The sequence below is a fragment of the Ochotona curzoniae genome, unplaced genomic scaffold, assembly GCF_017591425.1.
Source record: "Ochotona curzoniae isolate NIBS_2020 unplaced genomic scaffold, NIBS_Ocur_1.0 contig_1302, whole genome shotgun sequence".
NCBI lineage: Eukaryota > Metazoa > Chordata > Mammalia > Lagomorpha > Ochotonidae > Ochotona > Ochotona curzoniae.
In genome coordinates this window covers 4329615-4347919 of record NW_024465035.1, presented here as the reverse complement: position 1 = coordinate 4347919, position 18305 = coordinate 4329615, and the positions used below count along the sequence as shown (strand labels likewise).

Here is an 18305-nt window from a genome sequence, read left to right as displayed (position 1 = left end):
AACACAACACGGGCCATTTCACCGCATGCTGTGTTTTATCTTACAATTTCTGAGACCAAACAGTGGACATCAAGTCAGTTAAATGGCTGGAAAGATCTCCTTTAATGCCTACGTGGCTGTTGCAATCAGAGCTATTTGATCACCTGGATCCAGAGGCCGAGCTGGTTCTTCCCATAACAATTGCAATCTTGCACCTGGGGTTCCCAGCTCCTAAGACCAGCGTGGGGAGAGAGAGCAGAATACATTTTTTAAAAAGTCTCTAGTTTGACATTTTACCCTAAAGTTTCCAATTCTTCAGAGTTGAACTCAAGCTGTGTTCACCAGGCAGAGCAGCCAACGCCCCGATGTTCCACTTGCAAGGCCAGACAACTGGATCACACCCAGTTAAACACGTCCACAGAAATCAGACAATTACATAGAAATCTGTTATATATTACATAGAAACTTAGAGATTATATATATATATCCTTATGTTTATATATATTTAGAAATTTGTATATAAACAATGCACGATAAGCATTTCCTCACGGAGCTGTCTGCCGGAGCTCTGGGCCTGGGAGCTGAGTTTCCCAGGCCTCCCGCCCCCATCCCACACAGCATCCCGACACTCCCGTATACCTTTGGAAAACTCAGCGTGGGCCGACCTCACCTTCCAGATGTCGGCAGTCTGGAAAGTCAGCTCGCCTTTGGCCCCCCCCAGAGAACTCAGGTAGCTACTATTCAGCATGACTGATCCCGATCGCTGACCAGCCATGCTAGAAGCAAAATTTCCCTCGAGTTCTGCTGCTTTTCACTCTCCCACCCCAAACTGCGTCTTGTCTACCCACTGCGGCAGTTTGGTGTGTTAGAATATAAGTATACGTCTGTATTTCATGAAAAATTCATGAAAAATGTGTCAGCTCAAGTTTGACAAATGCACTGCAATTTCAGAATTAGGGATTGTGGGGCAGGGGGAGAAGACAGTGTGATAACTCAATTGAGTAATACCTGCAAGCACTGGCATCCAAAATGGGTGCTGGTGTACACCCCAGCTGCTCTGCTTCCCTGCCAGCTCCCTGCCAGCGGTCAGGGAGAGCAGTGACAGACAGCTCAAAGCCTTGGGACCCTGTACCTGTGTGGGAGACCTGGAAGTTCCTGGCTCCTGGCTTCAGATCGGCTCAGCTCTGGCTGTTGCAGCCACTTGGGGAGTGAACCAGAGGATGGGAGAGCTTTTTCTCTTCCTCTTTCTGTAAAGCTGACTTCCCATTAACAAATGAATGAATGAAATTGATTAACTCATTGTAGAAAGGACTGGGCTGTGGTAAGTACAACCACTGCCTGTAGCTTGAGCATCCCAAGTGGGTTCCCATTCAAGCCTTGGCTGCTCCAGTTCCAATCCATATATTCCCAAAATTCTAGTGACTCTTTGCCTTATGTAGCACACTGTCCCCTTACTGGGCTACTTCTGAAAGTCAGCTTAGGACATGATGATACAACTTGGGGTTCGTTTTCATGGGAGATAGTTCCCTGCACTGCTCCTCATCCTGGCAGTTAAGAACATTTTGGGGAGATGGGGTTTGGCCTCTCGGTTAAGACATTGGCTAAAATGCCCGTGCCCCCGTCAGCATGCCCGGGCCCTCAGGGACACCTTTAAAAGGTTTGTCCATGCCCGGGCTTGAGTACTGGCCCCAGCTCTGGAGGTGGCAGTGACGGCTCCAGTCCTCGAGTCCCGGGCAGCCACACGGGACAGGTGAGGACCTGCCTGGAATCTTAAGTGTCAGCCCAAGAGTGGCGCATGTGAGCCTTCGGAGCGCAAACCAGCAGGAAGTTCCATCTCTACCTCTCTCCCCCCAGCCTTTCATTAAAAACAGGACATTTTGGACAAACCTTTTAAAGGTGTCCCTGAGGGCCCAGCGCAGTGGCGCAGTGGTTAAGGTCCTCACCTTGCACGCCCGGGATCCCATATGGGCACTGGTTCTAATCCCGGTAGCCCCACTTCCCATCCAGCTCCCTGCCTGTGGCCCGGGAAAGCAGTCGAGGACGGCCCAAGGCTTTGGGACCCTGCACCCGCGTGGGAGACCCGGAAGAGGCTCCTGGCTTCAGATTGGCATAGCACCGGCCGTTATGCTCACTTGGGGAGTGAATTATCGGACGGAAGATCTTCCTCTCTGTCTCTCCTCTCTGTATATCCACCTTTCCAATAAAAGTAAAATAAATCTTTGAAAAAAAAATAAAGACTTTTATATAATCCCCATGATCTCAGATCCAAAACTTGATTTTTATAACTTCAAATTACATATATTTTTTCCTGCAATAGTTCCCAATATCACTTCTTACTTTGTTCCTTCTCATAACATTATGACTGCATTCTTATATAAACACCAGTAGATTTTAGAGTGCAGGTTTGTTTAAACTCCAGAAACAAAAGTCATTTTTGGATTCTATCTGACTCAATCTGTGGAGAACAATTCAGATTTTGAATTATAAAACATCCAACTTGGCTCTCTTTTTCTTACGTAAGGGAAGTACAGGTGAATGCATACTATGCAAAGAAAAAAACAGAAATGTTAAGGTTTAACCCAGTGACTCATGGAAATGAGGAAAACCCCCTCGCAAATACATCAGCATCTCGGCGACAAGGAGAGCCTGGCAGGTGCAGCAGCGAGACATCCTCGTTTTCAAGAGCTCCTGCTCTTGCCAGGCATGTGTTCACAGGATGCCCAATACAGCAGTGCACAGTACAGCGGAGGAGATGCGAAGACACCTGTGAGCTCGGAGACCATCTGAAAGCAGATGGCACAGATAAATCACTGCAGAACTGCGCGATTACGCCAACGGACAAAAATAGAGCCTTTTAAGCACTTAACATTTCCTTATAGACAGAATTTCCCAAATCTCACCTTCAAGTTCAGTTGTTTTTCTTAATGGAGAAACAATTTCATTTTTAATCTAGAGTTTGCAATATCTCAAGACTGTGGAAGTGCCAAGTTTAAGTCAGAACAAAAACCTAGCCTCCCTGATACACGCTGATGACTTTAGTGTCCTACACCCTACATGGTTATCAAACAAGGTCATTTCTGGCAAAAAGCAAGAATTCAAGTAGAGAAACAAGATGGGCGGATGCAGACACATTGTGCAACAGCAAGAGTGCTGTACATGGTTACGTAAGAGAAAGTTTCTTGCTTTTATCAATGCTGAATCTTAAGTTGAAATACTTAAGCTGCCTTTGGTTTTCCCTGTAGCAGCAACAACCCTGGGGCAGGGATTATCAAGTAGTGTGTTAAGCTGCTGCTGCGGATGTATGCTTGCATCCCTGTCGGAGTTCCAGTTCAAGATCCAAGATACTCCGCTTCCATTCCAGCTATTCCACTTCCAACCTAGCTTCCTGCCAGTGTGCCTGGGAAGGCAGTGGATGGTGGCCAAAGCACTTGGGTGTCTACCGACCACAAATGAGGCCCAAATGAAGCTCCCTGGAATCCGGCTTGGCTTGGCTCTGGCTGTCGTGGGCATTTGCAGAGTGAACCAGAAGACGCAATCATGCATTCAGGTCTAATGGGTTGTCATATCCTCTATGTGCGTCTGGGCGTATTGTCCACTGCTCCGTCTTAGCCACTAAGGAAGTCCGGTTCTAACACATGCACTCCAGTCAGACCACAGATCCTACGATGCTCCCCATAGTTGGAGTTCTGTGTCCACTATTTCAGTCAGGGCCCCAAGAAACGCAGTCTGATGTGATCCCAGACCTGACTTGTGTGTGCTTGCCAGTACGGGGTCTGGCTCTGCCCATCACCCACATCAGCCTACATACACGCACTGGTAGTTGCAACTGCTGGATCAGTTCTATCCCCAGCCCATAAACCAATTGGTTGTGACCCAGCCCAACTTTGCCCACCACACACTTGGCACTCGCGTTCACCACCGGGATCTGTAGCCTAGTCGAGGTGACCCCCAGTAACCCCAGCAGGCCAGATCCCAGCCCTGGTTCCTATGCTTGCCAGTAAGTGCAGCAGACTGGCCCAGTCTGTCCTGCATCGGCTCTCATACAATCAATGGGCATTAAACCCCAGCTCAACCCAACTGACCCCACTATCCAGCCCACACTCATGCAGGTGGGTGGTGCCACTTCTCCGGCCAGGCCCACCTGGCCCTGCTTCTTGTGCTCACCAGTGGGAGCTGGAGCCCGTCAGGTAGCACCCACAGTTTCCCTCACAGGCCCCCTCCAAAGGGGACATTCTTAACATTTCTCTGTGGGGTTAGATTAAGTTCAGTTCCCTACAATATCTACAAAGGAAAACTTTATACATGTGTAATATATACACAGATACACACAAAGGTGATCTTGGGAACACTTGTAATAACACTGGAAGCTATCTAAACATCTCATCAGAAGAAAAGATGAAGCATATCATAACAAACCATGATCTATATCAAATATTAACTACTGAAAATGCCACTTACAGTGAACTTGGAAAAACTAGAACATTTTACTTATGCAAAGATGTAAACTTTTAAGAATCATGCATAGGGCCCAGCATGGTAGCCTAGTAGCTAAAGTCCTTTCCTTGCACATACCAGGATCCCATACGGGTGCCAGTTCTAATCCCGACTGCTCCACTTCCCATCCAGCTCCCTGCCTGTGGCCTGAGAAACAGCAGTAGAGGATGGCCCAAAGCCTCGAGACTCTGCATCCACGTGGGAGACCTGGAAGAAGTTCCTGGCTCCTGGCTTGTGATAGGCTCAGCTCTGGCTGTTATGGCCAGCAGATCTGTCTCTCCTTCTCTCTGTATATCTGCCTTTCCAATAAAAACAAATTTTTAAAAAATCATGTATAGTAGGTGAATGTACCCTAAAAAAAATCATAAGATTATCTAGATAAATCTCAAACATTTCTCAGTATCAAATGGCATTTTCAGGGATCACGGAGTTTATGCTTAGACTGCTTCTCAACCGTCCAGCAGGGGGCAGTGGAGAGTGGGTAAGGGGAGAGAGATTTCTTTGCGAGTAAGGAGTACTGTTCTATCAGGGCAGGAGAGCAGTGAGGGCGGGTAGCGAACTGGAGTCCCCAGAACTACGTTCTTAGGGATTTGAGAAGAGAGGTGGAAAGGAAAGACAGCACGCAGCAAGTTGCTGAGCTCAAAAGCAGCCTGCGGCGAGGGAGGCTTCTCCGTCTCCTCCAAGCCCCGTGACTGCCTTTCGTGCTTCCAAATCTCCCCTGGTATCACCCGCTCTTTGACATCTCCCTGAAGACGACAACCCAGGCGAAGGCCAGCCCCGGTGAGCCAGTGCCACCATGATTCATGCACAGGTGGGACCCGGAGGATGGCAGCAGCAGTTCGACCGTCCGAGGTGGGGCGTGTGCTCCAGGAAGCACGCAGCGATATGCAGATACAGGAGAAGTGTAGATGATAGCATTAGAGCCGACTCACAAGCTAGGGTGTGCTTGGTGGGGCAAACACACTCAGCCAGCCAGACCCCAGAGCAGGTGGCAGCACGGAGACAAAGCTGTTCAAGAGGCAGCTCAGGGCTAGTGGAGGAATGAGGTTTTCCGTCCAACTTCCACTCCACTGCTAAGCTTCCATGGAAGGTAAACTACTCAGGCATGGGGTGACTCATTGATGCAGCTAGTAGCTGTCCCCTTAGCTGGAACCGTGACTGAGGCGCCAAGCTAAGTGTTGATAAACAGTAGAGTACACAATAGTCGTGACAAACAAAAATTTGTTTTAAGATGTTGAAAGGCAAAGCCACAGAGAGAGGGACAGAGCATGAGAGCTTGCATCTGCTGCGATGGCTCAGCTGGCTAATCCTTCACCTTCAAACACGGCATCCCATGTGGGCACCAGTTCTAATCCCGCCAGCCCCATTTCCCATCCAGCTCCCTGCTTGTGGCCTGGGAAAGCAGTGGAGGATGGCCCAAAGCCTTGGGACCCTGCACCCATCTGGGAGACCTGGAAGAGGCTCCTGGTTCCTGCCCTCAGCTCAACTCAGCTCAGCTCCAGCTGTTGTGGTCACTTGGGGAGTGAACCCGAGGATGGAAGATCTTTCTGTTCTCTCCTTCTCTCTGTAATCTGCTGTCCTCACATAAATAAATAAATCCTCTTTTTAAAAAGTAAAAGATCTTCCATTTGTTGGTTCCCTCCCCAAATTGTCACAACAGTCCAAGCTGAAGCCAGGAACCTGAAACTCCATGCAGGTCTTCCACAGGGGTGGCCGAGGCCCAAATGCTTGGGTCATTTTCCACTACTTTCCCAAGCACATAAGCAATGAGCTGGATTGGAAACGGAGCAGCCAGGACTCAAACCAGCACTGTGGCAGAGGTGGCAAGTCATGGCTTACGTGCTGCACCGCGATGCCAGCCCGGGCAGACAGAACATGCTAGGAAGCTCTAAGTGAGGTGTTCTATAGAACAGAGCAGGCAAGTCTGAGCTAATCTGGGATGGTTACAAAAGGCTTCCTGGACTAATGTGAAGGTCAGGCCTGAACCTGAATCTTAAAAAGCACTTTGGACTTGAACATGGAGTAGAGGCGTATCCTGGACAAAAAAAAAAAAAAAAGAAACAGAAAAGCCTGCAAAGGCCCCCGCGCCAGTGCTGTATATTCTATAGGCAGCTCAAAGAGAAGAGGGGATCGGCCATGACGGAGGTTACACAGCACAGTCATTCCGTGTAGCGTCCAAGCCAAGGAAAAAGGAATGGTTGAGGACAGACGGTTGGGGCTGGTGCAGTGGACTAACAGGTGAAGTCTCTTCCTGCGTTGCCAGCATCTCACATGGGCTCCACTCTGACCCAAAGAGGATGCCCTCAGGCCCCCGACCCACGTGCCACTCCAGGAGAAGCTCATGGCTCCTGATCAGCTCAGCTCCAGCTGTCACAGCCAGTTCGGGAACGAACAAGTTGAAAGATCGCTCTCCCTCTCTCGTCTTCTCTACCTTTCAAATCTTTTAAAGGACAGTATGAATCTTCATTAATTCAAAATATTTCTTAAGTACCTGTGATACGCCAAATGCTGTTCTTGGTTGGCACTTGGGAGATTCCACTGACCACAGCCAACAAAAGCTGGTGTTTATATTCTAACCCGGGGTTAGAGACAGACTACAAACACGACAGGCTGCACAGGCCCCAGCAGGTGCTATGGGTGAGGTGGATAGGGCAGCGCTGCTGGGCATGGGTTATTCTGAGCAGTAAGAGATTGTTTCTGGAATAAGTGGAAATTGTGCCAAGACTTGGAAGGAGAAGAAAGTTTTAGCCCTGCCAAGTATGAAGAGGAAGCACATTCCAGGTGAACAGAGGAGCCAGCACAAAAGGCGTGGTCAGGGCCGTGCCTGGCGCAAAAAGGAGCCCGGTACCACAGCACAGCAGGGGGAAGGCAAGAGCAGAGCTCGCTGGGGCCTGTCAGCCGCCCACCACCTAATGCATGATCTGTGATTGGACCCTGTGGTCACCAGGCCCAGCTGGCCAGGGAAGGGACGGCATGGATCAGGTAGCCCAGCAGGGAGCTGCCTCCTGGGGAAGAGCTGTGTAGAGGCCTGCACTGAGCGCCAGGATGCACTGACCGCCAGGATGCACTGACCGCCAGGACGCACTGACCGCCAGGACGCACTGACCGCCAGGACGCACTGAGCGCCAGGATGCACTGAGCGCCAGGATGCACTGAGCGCCAGGATGCCCTGACCGCCAGGATGCACTGAGCGCCAGGATGCACTGACCGCCAGGATGCACTGACCGCCAGGACGCTGTTCTCAGCACCTGCACTAGCTGGCCCTGTGCTAGTGGGAGTTTTCACCCCACCGAAGATGGAAGCAGTACAATCTAGGAACTTTTCCTCTGGGTGAGCTGGCTTCACCACAGGGGACTGGGGCAAGTGGGAACCACGCATAGCCTGTGAAGCCACTGCCTGTGACAGCCACATCCCACTTGGGAATGCTGGCTCGAGTCTCAGCTGCTCAGCTTCTGCTCCAGCTCCCTGCCAAAGTGCCTAAGAAGCAGTACCCAAGTTTCTGAGCCCCCACGTGCGAGATGGGGGATGGAGTTCCCTGCTCCCAGCCTCAGGTCCGTCCCCAAATGCTGCAGGCTTTTTAGGGTTCAACTAGCAGACAGAAAGCACTTCTCTCTCACTCAGCTTTTCAATTAAGTCCTTTAAAAAAAAGTGGCAGATACAGACAGCAGCTGTCCCAGACACACAGGGAAAATAAAGCCACAGGAAACCCCTCTGACTTGCCTTCCTGTCCCTCAGCCAGGAGGGAGACTAATTGCTTGGAGAAACACCAAAAATGGCCTGGGGTCTGAAATAACTTGTGCAGAAGGATACCAGACTGGCTTTGCATGAGAAAATAAACAGAGCAACTGCCATGCAAATGAGGGGTAGCGTGCAGTGCAAACAGACCCTGAAGCCAAGCCTGTGCTCATTTCCCCTCCTGTGCTACACCGGTGTGCCAGGAGCCAGAGGAGCTGAAGGCCCTGGGGAGGGGGCCGGGGGCAAAGCGTAGGCACACAGTGAACAGGGAAGCCGGCAGGAGAGTCTCAGAGCTTAAGTAAATATTAAGCATCAGTGGCATAAAAAGTCGTGAAGTGCTAACGCCGTTTGCCATGCCAGTCTCGGAGAGCTCCCACTCCTGGATGACTCTCCGTGGGTGAGGCTCTCCTTGGAGGCATGCCCGGGTCCTGCTGGGCGCCAGGCACTCCGGCCCCTCCCCTGCGCGGAGTGGGAACTATGAAAAGGCGGGCGGTTTGGGAAACAAGCTAGTAATCTTTACAATCCATCTGCTGGCATGCTTAAGAACTTGGGTTTGATTTCATTGCAGGATTAACTTCTCATCACAGACACACACACACACACACACACACACACACACCCCTAGTTTCTGCAAGCTTAAATTGCAGGAAACCCTCTTGGGTGTGAGACACAGGAGGGTGTGAGACGCGAGTGGAGGAGTCGCCGCACTTCAGCCTGGCTCTCCGGCGCCGGGACAGGTCAGTTCTTCCTTTTCTCGCTCCTTCTGCCTCAGGGGATCGCGTTTCAGCCACGGATAAAGCCTGTTTGCCGCTAGGGAGGGAGATTTCCTCTGTAAATCTTAGATGTCTGCATGCCCAAGAAAAAGATCTATTTGAAAACTGCTCTACAGTTTAAGCTTAAAATGAAAACCTCAATGTGGTCGGAACAAAGTTTTATTTTAAATCCTGTTACATGCCACAAAATTTCATGATGAGCAGACTTTGCGCCCTCTTTTCTGCAAATGCTGATTTTTGGTTCTTGTGCAGAATAACTGCTCCTGTGTATCTTGCAAATCGTTTCCACCTTGAATTCGCATTCTTAGTGCGATTCATTCCCACTTAACTCCCTAATACATTATTGGCCGTATTATCACTTATCAGATTCGTATTATCACTTATCAGATTCGAGAGCTCCATGGAGAAAGGGAAAGGAAGGCCAAAGTTGATGTGGTGTTAGTGACGAATGCCTAAGAGAGTGAAAGGCAACTCGGCCTTCAAAGACCCCCGCAGCAGGTGTGCGCGGTGGGCTCCTGGCTGCCCCCTCATTCAGCTGTATTCCCTCTAGAAGGATTAGTCAACAACTAGGAGAATGGCATTTTGAAAGTGTACCATAAAATGGCCACATTCTTAAAAAATACTTTTACTATCTATAAGAATATTTGAAAGATAATTTGAGCTTTACTTTCCCCCAAAGGATAAAAATAAAGGTTAAAAAAAAAACTAGAGAAAAAGCAAAACAAAATTCAATGTGGTAATGAGAACATGGAAAGCCATTATCATACACATTTTAAAGCTTGTGAATCCTGGCAAGTGTATCTGAGTATTATGGGGTGCCGGAGCCAATGCAATCCAGAAACCTAATACCGAGACAACAGACGCGCTTCTGCAGCAACCGGGGAGTCTGACCAGCATTTCCAGGGCAGCTGGCGTGTGCCAGGCACGCTGGTATCGTCTGAATTACAAAGGCAAACCAAATGGATCTGACTTGGGGGAGTCTCATGCTGTGAGGGACAATCCAGGAAACAGTGTTCCCAGGGTTTCGGGTCAGTCCTCTGCTGCAGGTGTACAGTGCTGTCGGATCAGCAGAGGCTCCTGGGGGAGAAAACCTCAGTTAGCTGTGTAGACAGGCTCGTAAGAGGAATGCACACAGCAGGAATGCCGGAGTGCTGGCGGGGAGCAAGGACAGACAGCGGGGCTAGTCAAAAGGTGCCACGGGCAGCCAGGTGAGAAGCAGGTAGGTCGGCAGGCGCACATGGGGATCCCAGGATCTGACTGGAACTCAGAGAGGAGGACGAGACCAAAGTCAGAGACGGTGCTGGCGCACGACCAGGAGCGTGCTGGGGAAGACACAGTTTACACGTGGGTAGTTTGCATGTGCTAAGCAAGTAGTAACGGGCCTGGGAAGCAAGTCGGCGACGCCCTGTGTAAGAGGCCGGCCAGGCACGGGCAGCGCAGGTGCTGATGCAAGGCACTCAGGCTATTTGCCTTTATACATAAGGAACATGAGCATCAAAGAGAAATGTTTGAAAGGATTTTGCATTTGGTCTGTCCAGCCACCTCTTTCACCATCACGTACTTGGGGAAAAGCTGTAGCTTTTGTTGTCTTTACTTGAAGTCTGACTAAATGCTCCCATTTGTAAATGTTTCGGCATCATAAGGACCCGAGCACTGCCTCCACCTCTCCCCCCCCCCGTAGTCAGCTGTCCTGCTGCCACCCCCAGACCCTGCACAGGGACTCCAAGAACAAACAGGGGCATGCTCCCCTGTGGGTTCCCACTGGGTGGCAGGTGCAGGCTCACGTGGCCCCCAGGGAAAAGCCGCCCACTCCTCCACCCCATTGTTTCCGCTCAGGCAGCGTGAGGAGTGTGCCGCCCAGGTGCAGCCATGGCGTGGGAGCAGAACCAGTCCGCGGATTACTACTACGAGGAGAGTGAGCTCAACAGCACGCACGACTACAGCCTGTACGAGGCGATCTGCATTAAGGAAGAGGTCAGGCAGTTTGCAAAAATCTTCCTGCCCGTCTTCTTCACCATCACCTTCATCACCGGCCTGGCGGGCAACTCTGTCGTCGTGGCCATTTACGCCTTTTACAAGAAGCAGAAGACCAAAACCGACGTGTACATCTTGAACCTGGCCGTGGCCGATTTACTCCTGCTTGTTACTCTGCCTTTCTGGGCGGTGAACGCCGTCCACGGCTGGGTGCTGGGGAAAGCCATGTGCAAGGTGACCTCGGCCTTGTACACCGTTAACTTCGTGTCCGGGATGCACTTCCTGGCTTGTATCAGCGTAGACCGGTACCTGGCGGTCACCAGAGGTGCTGGCCCGTCCAGGGCGGGCAAGCCGAGCTGGCTCATCTGCCTCTGGGTGTGGCTGGCTGCCACCTTGCTGAGCATCCCCCAGCTGCTGTTCCACACGGTCAACAGCCAGGCCCGCTGCATCCCCATCTTCCCCCATCACCTGGGGACCTCAGTCAAAGCCTCCATCTGGCTGCTGGAGATCTGCTTTGGATTCCTCGTCCCCTTCCTCATCATGGGGGTGTGTTATTTCATCACGGCCAGGACGCTCATCAGGACGCCGGACATTAAGAAGTCCCGACCCCTCAAAGTGGTGCTGGCCGTGGTCCTGGTGTTCATCGCCACGCAGCTGCCTTACAACATCGTCAAGCTCTGCCAGGCCGTGGACATCATCTACGCCCTGGTCACCGACTGCGAGGCCAGCAAGCGCATGGATGTGGCCATCCAGGTCACAGAGAGCCTCGCGCTCTTCCACAGCTGCCTCAACCCGATCCTCTACGTCTTCATGGGGGCCTCTTTCAAAAACCACCTCATGAAAGTGGCCAAGAAATACGGGTCCTGGAGAAGGCGGCAGCGACAGGTGGAAGACATTCCCTTCGACTCGGAGGAGCCTACGGAGCCCACCAGCACCTTCAGCATCTAACCACTGGGGGGCGCTGAGTCTGCCTGGACACACACCTCTGATGGAGCGCCCTCAGCCTGTGCACCTGCCTGGCTCTGTCCTCGCGACTTGGCACAAGTGGTTAAGATCCTTGCACGCACCGGGATCCCATATGGGCGCCGGTTCTATCCCAGCAGCCCCACTTCCCTTCCAGCTCCCTGCCTGTGGCCCGGGAAGGCAGTCGAGGACGGCCCAAGACTTTGGGACCCTGCACCTGCGTGGGAGACCCGGAAGAGGCTCTCTCTGTCTCTCCTCTCTGTATATCCACCTTTCCAATAAAAAACAATAAAAACAAATCTTTAAAAAAAAAATAGAAAAGAAGAACCCAGTGGAGGGAGAAGGGGAAGGAGGGCAAGGAGAGGAAACGTGATCCAAGCGGTGGGGAATATCAAAGTGAACCCTGCCGAGGCAGGAAGGTAGAAGCAGGCACAGGGCAATCAAAACACGGGCTATACAGGGGAAGGGCTGCGGCAATGGGACAGTTTGGTGTCATGATGGCAGCTGTAGGTGTGTAAATTCGCACAGGTGATAAAAATGACAGACACTGTATCAAGGTCAAGTTCTTGGTTTTGCTAACTGTACCTGAATCATGTAACAGGGGAACCTCTGCGGGGAGAAGCGGGGAGGGGGAAGGTGCGCTGGGCCACTCCACTCTGTCACTGAAGCTTGCTATACATTTATAACTTCAAAATAAAGGGAGCTTTCAAAAATAAAAATTAGCACACCCCGCCGTAAGTTAGATCATCTAAAAGTTTAATGAAGATGCTAACGTTCAGAGGCGCTCGTGATTTTAACGTGATTTCCTTGTATAATTTTTATTCTTGAATAACCATGCAGTTAAACTATCTTTTTCCCATTTCTTGATTTTTCAAGTAATTTTTGTAAAATCATGGAAAGGAGAGCAGTTACCAACAAGCACTTCCATCCGTTGTTCCGGCCCTTTCATTCCCTCTGAGTATCTGAGCTCACTATTTGCTTCCAGCGTCCACGCGTTTTACTGGCAACTGGTAATCCTGGTAACTTAGAATGAGCCTGCATGGTTTGGCAGCGGCCTTCTCACTGCCGTCTTATTCTGTGCCGGTTTTATAGCTCCTTAGAGAACCCATCCATTTTTTAATACTTCGCTGACAGTTAATTAAAAATGTATCACCCTGTATCTCAAGTTTCTTGTTTTTCAAACACTGCATTTTTGTAAGGTTTGACTTATTTGAAAGACAGACAGGAGGTTTCCAGCTGTTGGTTCCCAGCCACAGCGTGGGCCAGGCCAAAGGCGAGAGCCCAGAACTCGATCCAGGAACCCTGGGTGGCAGGAACCACATGGTTCGACTGTCACGTGCTTCCTCTTGGGGTCTGCACTAACAGGAAACCGGACGAGAGGCCGTGGGGGGTCGGGACTCGTCAAACACGCGCCCACGGGATGGGGATGCCAAACAGAGCCTTAACCACCGTGCCATAAGTCAAGCAAGCGCCCACGGGATGGGGATGCCAAACAGAGCCTTAACCACCGTGCCACAAGTCAGGCAAGCGCCCACGGGATGGGGATGCCAAACAGAGCCTTAACCACCATGCCACAAGTCAGGCACGCGCCCACGGGATGGGGATGCCAAACAGAGCCTTAACCACCGTGCCACATGCCCACCCAGAAGCACTAGTGTTTTCAAGCAATAAGAATAGGCGCAATAAGTTATTTCTAATAACACATACAGCTTATCTTTTTTAAAACAATAACATGTAAATTATTGTAACTCATGCCTCATGAATCACTGAATTTTGACAGAAGTGATAGAAGTCAAAAAGCTCTCTTGAAAGTTCTCTTTCAAAACAGACACATCTTCTGCTTAAAAATCAACATCACAGAATCAAGGCATGTGAAAATTCCACCTATATCTAAATTTTGAAAAGGCAGAATTTAAAGTGATGACGCTAGCATTCTAGCACAGCAGCCAGCAACGAGATCTGTTAAATGGAGGGAAAATATCACTCCGAAAACTCACCACTGCTCCACCATTTCCTGCCGTTAATGACATAGCTGTCGCCGTCCGCCTCGATGCTGCAGTCAATATTCGTGGCGTCACTGGAAGCCACATCCGGCTCTACAGGGAGACACAGGCCGAGCTTACACGGATGCCATTGGTGTCCAAAACGGGATTAAAGAAGAGAATGTAAGCGCTTGAGTTCTGAGGCATTCTTGGCAGTCTCTCCTTCCTATCCTTACCCTCATCCCACTCTGGTCACCCCACACTCTGTGTGTGCTGAGTGTAAGGAGTGACCCAGCGCCACCTCGAAGGCCTGCAGACCCCACTACCTTAAGTCCTTTAGATCTCAGCCCCCTTAAGGCCCACTTGCCTAAGTTTAGTGACCTTCAGGGTCAAACCTTGCACTCCACCGATCCCCCAAGGCATTCACCCCAGGTGTCCACCTGCTGCCCTAAATCCCAATCCCCCCACCCACCTGCAGGCTATAAGGGGCCCTTCCCTTTGCTTCCTCTCCGAGTGCTCTCTGTCTCCCACTTTCTCTCTGCCCCTGGCTACCTCCTCCACTGAAACAAGGACCTTGAGTGACTTAGCGTTTCTAGCCACAGGCCAAAAGCCAGACACTGTAACAGTAAGTGCCGAGTTTGTACACACTGGAAGACTGCAGTATCTGGCCCACCGAGTCAGCCTTCTGAACGTCTTCCTGGCTTTCCCATGCACGTAGCCTTGGGGTGCCGCTAACTCAGCCCTCCTCCCAGTCACCAGGGCTCAGTTAAGGGCGTTTCCTACCTCCCAGTGGAAAATCTCTAAGTCACGACAAGCCGGATGTCCTCACCTCCTCGGCTGCTTGCTATCCTAAGCCATTTCTAGCTTACACATCCCAGCAAGAACGCTTGCACCAACTCATAGGTGCTGCCTTCTTTGGAGCCTGCTCAAATTCAAGGCCCCCAGAAAGCCTTCCATGGTACTGTCCCCTTTAAGATCCACTTTGCTGTGTGGCTCATCAGGGCCAGCCAGCCCCAACACAGCAACCTGGCGACACGCCACCCTTCAGGCATGCTGGGTATCCTATCCCCTCAACTGGAGCTGCTTTTACAGGAAGGGGGCTGTGTGCTTATTTGTAACTCTGTTCTGTCAGGAACACATCTCCTTACTGGCATTCCACAGATGTCTTTCACTGACTTAAGTGGGGATCAGTTTTGTCATCATAAATACACACATTATAGACAAGATGTGGCAGCACTGGAAGCCTGGAGGGCGGCGGCCGAGGAGTCCAGCCAGCGCCGTGCTCAGCCATGTCCTCATGGCTCCGAGGACGCCCACCGCACCGCCCACACCGTCTTCTCTCCTCAAACCCACTTCCATGAACACGGTCCTAGTTCCATTTTCCCATATGACTCTAATTTAAGCCACATGTGTAACAATTCTGAAAACCCCTTCTCTTGGGAAAGTTGAACATTTGGTAAATACTGACGTAAAATTACCACAATCATCTACACTTTGCTACATAACAGCAAAAGTGATCTTAAATATTCATAGCTGGCAATTTTAGGAATGCAAATAAAAAAATTTGTGAAAACTAAGTTTACTCTGCTCCTGTAGCTAAAGCAAGCCACCAGCTTGCTCATCAGGTATGCCCTGCCAAAAGGCTACCCTGCACGTTGCCAAAGGCCAAGAGTCACAACCATGCTTAACACATTGGTGTTTCTGGCCACGGGCAGACGTGACAGGAGCTGGCTGTGACGGCCCAGGGGACTAGGGCGGGGAGCCTTCACCTGTCATGCAGAAGCAGGACGTGATGCTCCCTTGCAGGAGAGGTTCCAGCCACTGGCGCTTCTGCTCCTCGCTTCCGTACAGATGCAGCACCTCCATGTTCCCCGTGTCTACACAAGAAAAAGCGCGTTCTGAGCACACACTCACCCATAATACATCCCCACAGGTGTTTGCTGACAGGAACATTCCGAGATGGACACTGAACACACAAGGACGACACGACACGGTTCTAAGCCCGAGGCATTCAGCACGGGTTCACTCATCATCCTGAGCCGCAGACGCACTCACTCATGCTGACGGTGCCTGGCTCGGAGCACGCTTGGGGCTGAGGGAAGCAAGACACTCACCTCAACTACTCTGTCTTGCTCAGAGCACCACAGTGCTTGTAGAGCAGTCAGCATCCCCTGCCCCACGGGCTCTCCAGCTCTTTGGCCCATCAGCTGTTCTGCAAATACCCTCTGTGCTGTCTGACATTTACAGCTTCGCTTGGAACAGGCTTTTTCCCGACTGACATTCCTACTTGGGAGCCAGCTCTTCTAGAAAGCATCGCTCACTGCCCAGAGAGACTCAGTCCTCCTCTGTTCTCACCTGACAGTAACGGTCTGCTGACCCCCAACATGCGTCCTTTTGTGCAACTCACAGTACCTGAACAAGCAGCAGACCGCCCCCTCGAGGATGCTGAAGATACAGCATCTGCTCTGGATGCCGTGAGGATGCTGGGGGTAGGACATCTCCTCTGGAAACAATAACCATCCCTCCCCAGCCCTTGGGGGCTGCGGGTCACACAGGAACACAGCACTGTCCCCTCAGCTAGGAAAGAACAGTCTGCCCTGGCACAAATGCTTCTGATACCCCATTCACCTTCTTCAAGAAGTAGGTTTATTTATTTTACTTGAAAGGCAGGAATGGGGAAGAGAGCAAGAATAGCTCCCATGCACAGGTTCGCTCCTCAAATGCTGGGGGCTGGGGCAGGCCACCAACGGGGTGCCAGGGACCCTACTCGGGCCTTACCTGCTGCCTCCCAGGTGGTACGTGAGCAGGAAGCGGAAAGCAGAAACAGAGTTGGGACTCAAACCCAGGGACCCCAAGAGGGGTGCTGGCTTCCCGAGTGGCTATCTCAAGTGCCCACCCCCAGGGTTTCTCACCGCCTGCAATGACTTGAAGGGCCACTGGTGAACGGCCTGGGGGAGTCGAGCTAAACCGAAGGTGAGCATTTCAAGTTATGTTTGTGCTCTGTTCACTCAGAACACACAGGTTCCTGGTGGATGAACCCATGCGTAACACTGTTGGAAGGAGGTAAGGACTCCTGATTTATAACTAGTGAAGCCTACTGTTTGTTTTCTTTGCTCATCTTAGACTCAGCCATTAACATAAATATTGAGTAAAAACAAAAAACAAAAAACAAAACGCCCAAAAGTTTTTCATTTATCCTGAGAAGTCAGCAAAGTTATCATTTACGGGTTAGGAAAACATGCTCAGATGAATTACTTCCACAAAACATTTTTCCCATTTGAGAAAAAAGAACTCAACCCAAAGCCCTCCAGTTCTCCAGGAATCAGTTTTGAATTAAAACAGCTATTTTCAAAAACTCAAATTACAAGACCACATGTGTTTCCCATTAGCTTTCAGAACTACAGTATTTGGGAGGGGGTTTGGACAGGCAAAGTGGAAATTCTTCTTTATACTTAACAATCCTTCCAAAGTGTTTACTCTATCAGCGACCTTCCATTTTTATCTGCTTTGCAAGCACTGGCAAACAGCACGCCAAGGCCTTCATGAAGATCTCCACCCCAAAGGGAAGACGCCCAGTTTCCCACTTCCTGTCCTTCAGGCTTTCTTAGCTCAGGAGAGTTGCTAGTCAAAGAAAAATGCATTTCCTTGCCCAAAGTTGCAACAATACTATGGTATCTCTGAGATAGTACAGGGACAGACTGGTGCCGTTTTCATGCCAGAAAGTTCTCCCTGACAATCCACTGCAAAGCTGAGTTCACAGGTCAAAGGGCAGCAGCCGGGAAGGCATCCCACAGACCTGCCTGTCATGTTACAGTGAATGGACCATGCAGAGCATTCCCTGAGACACAGAACAGAACCAAACAGGACACAGGAGGGTCTTGCATGGTGGCCTAGTGGCTAATGTCCTCGCCTTGCATCCACCGGGATCCCATGTGGGCGCCAGTTTGTGTCCCGGCAGCTCCACTTCCCATCCAGCTCCCTGCTTGTGGCCTGGAAAAGCAGTCGAGGACGGCCCAAAGCCTTGGGACCGTTTACTTGTGTGGGAGACCAGGAAGAAGCTCCTGGCTCCTGGCTCCTGGCTTCGGACTGGCTCAGCTCTGGGCCATTGTGGCAGCTTGGGGAGTGAACCAGCAAACGGAAGATCTTTCTGCTCTCCTCTCTGTAAATCTGACTTTCCAATAATAAATAAATCTTTTTAAAGAAAAGTGGAAAACAGTAGCTCAGACAATAAAAAAATATCTGAATATACTGCAGGTAGGAAGGGAAAGTCTCATGACACCTTTGTCCTAGACACGTCAGAAGCTACTTATCCATTCCTCCATTCCTCAATGAGCGTGTGCACACACACACGCACACACACACTCTTACACGCACAGTAGAAAATGTATGCCTTGTGTTTGGCGAG

The 18305-nt window shown here is 50.7% G+C and overlaps 2 protein-coding genes across 2 annotated transcripts in view; one reads left to right on the top strand and one right to left on the bottom strand.

The window, feature by feature from the left end:
• The window catches only part of ACAD11 (acyl-CoA dehydrogenase family member 11), a 54308-nt gene that overhangs the window by 9338 nt on the left and 26665 nt on the right, over positions 1–18305 (bottom strand). The window contains exons 12-14 of the mRNA XM_040962860.1: positions 15670–15777; positions 13916–14014; positions 144–210 (exon numbers count right to left, since the gene is read on the bottom strand). Of these exons, the coding sequence (XP_040818794.1) occupies positions 144–210; positions 13916–14014; positions 15670–15777 (274 nt within the window). The remainder of the gene's footprint in view (positions 1–143; positions 211–13915; positions 14015–15669; positions 15778–18305) is intronic.
• ACKR4 (atypical chemokine receptor 4) lies at positions 10851–11903 on the top strand. Its single transcript, XM_040962872.1, has one exon. The coding sequence runs from the start codon at positions 10851–10853 to the stop codon at positions 11901–11903; it is 1053 nt and encodes a 350-aa protein (XP_040818806.1).

What these genes read in the sequence shown, in the direction of transcription:
- ACKR4 (XM_040962872.1), top strand. Translation starts at nt 10,851, where the DNA reads ATGGCGTGGGAGCAGAACCAGTCCGCGGATTACTACTACGAGGAGAGT.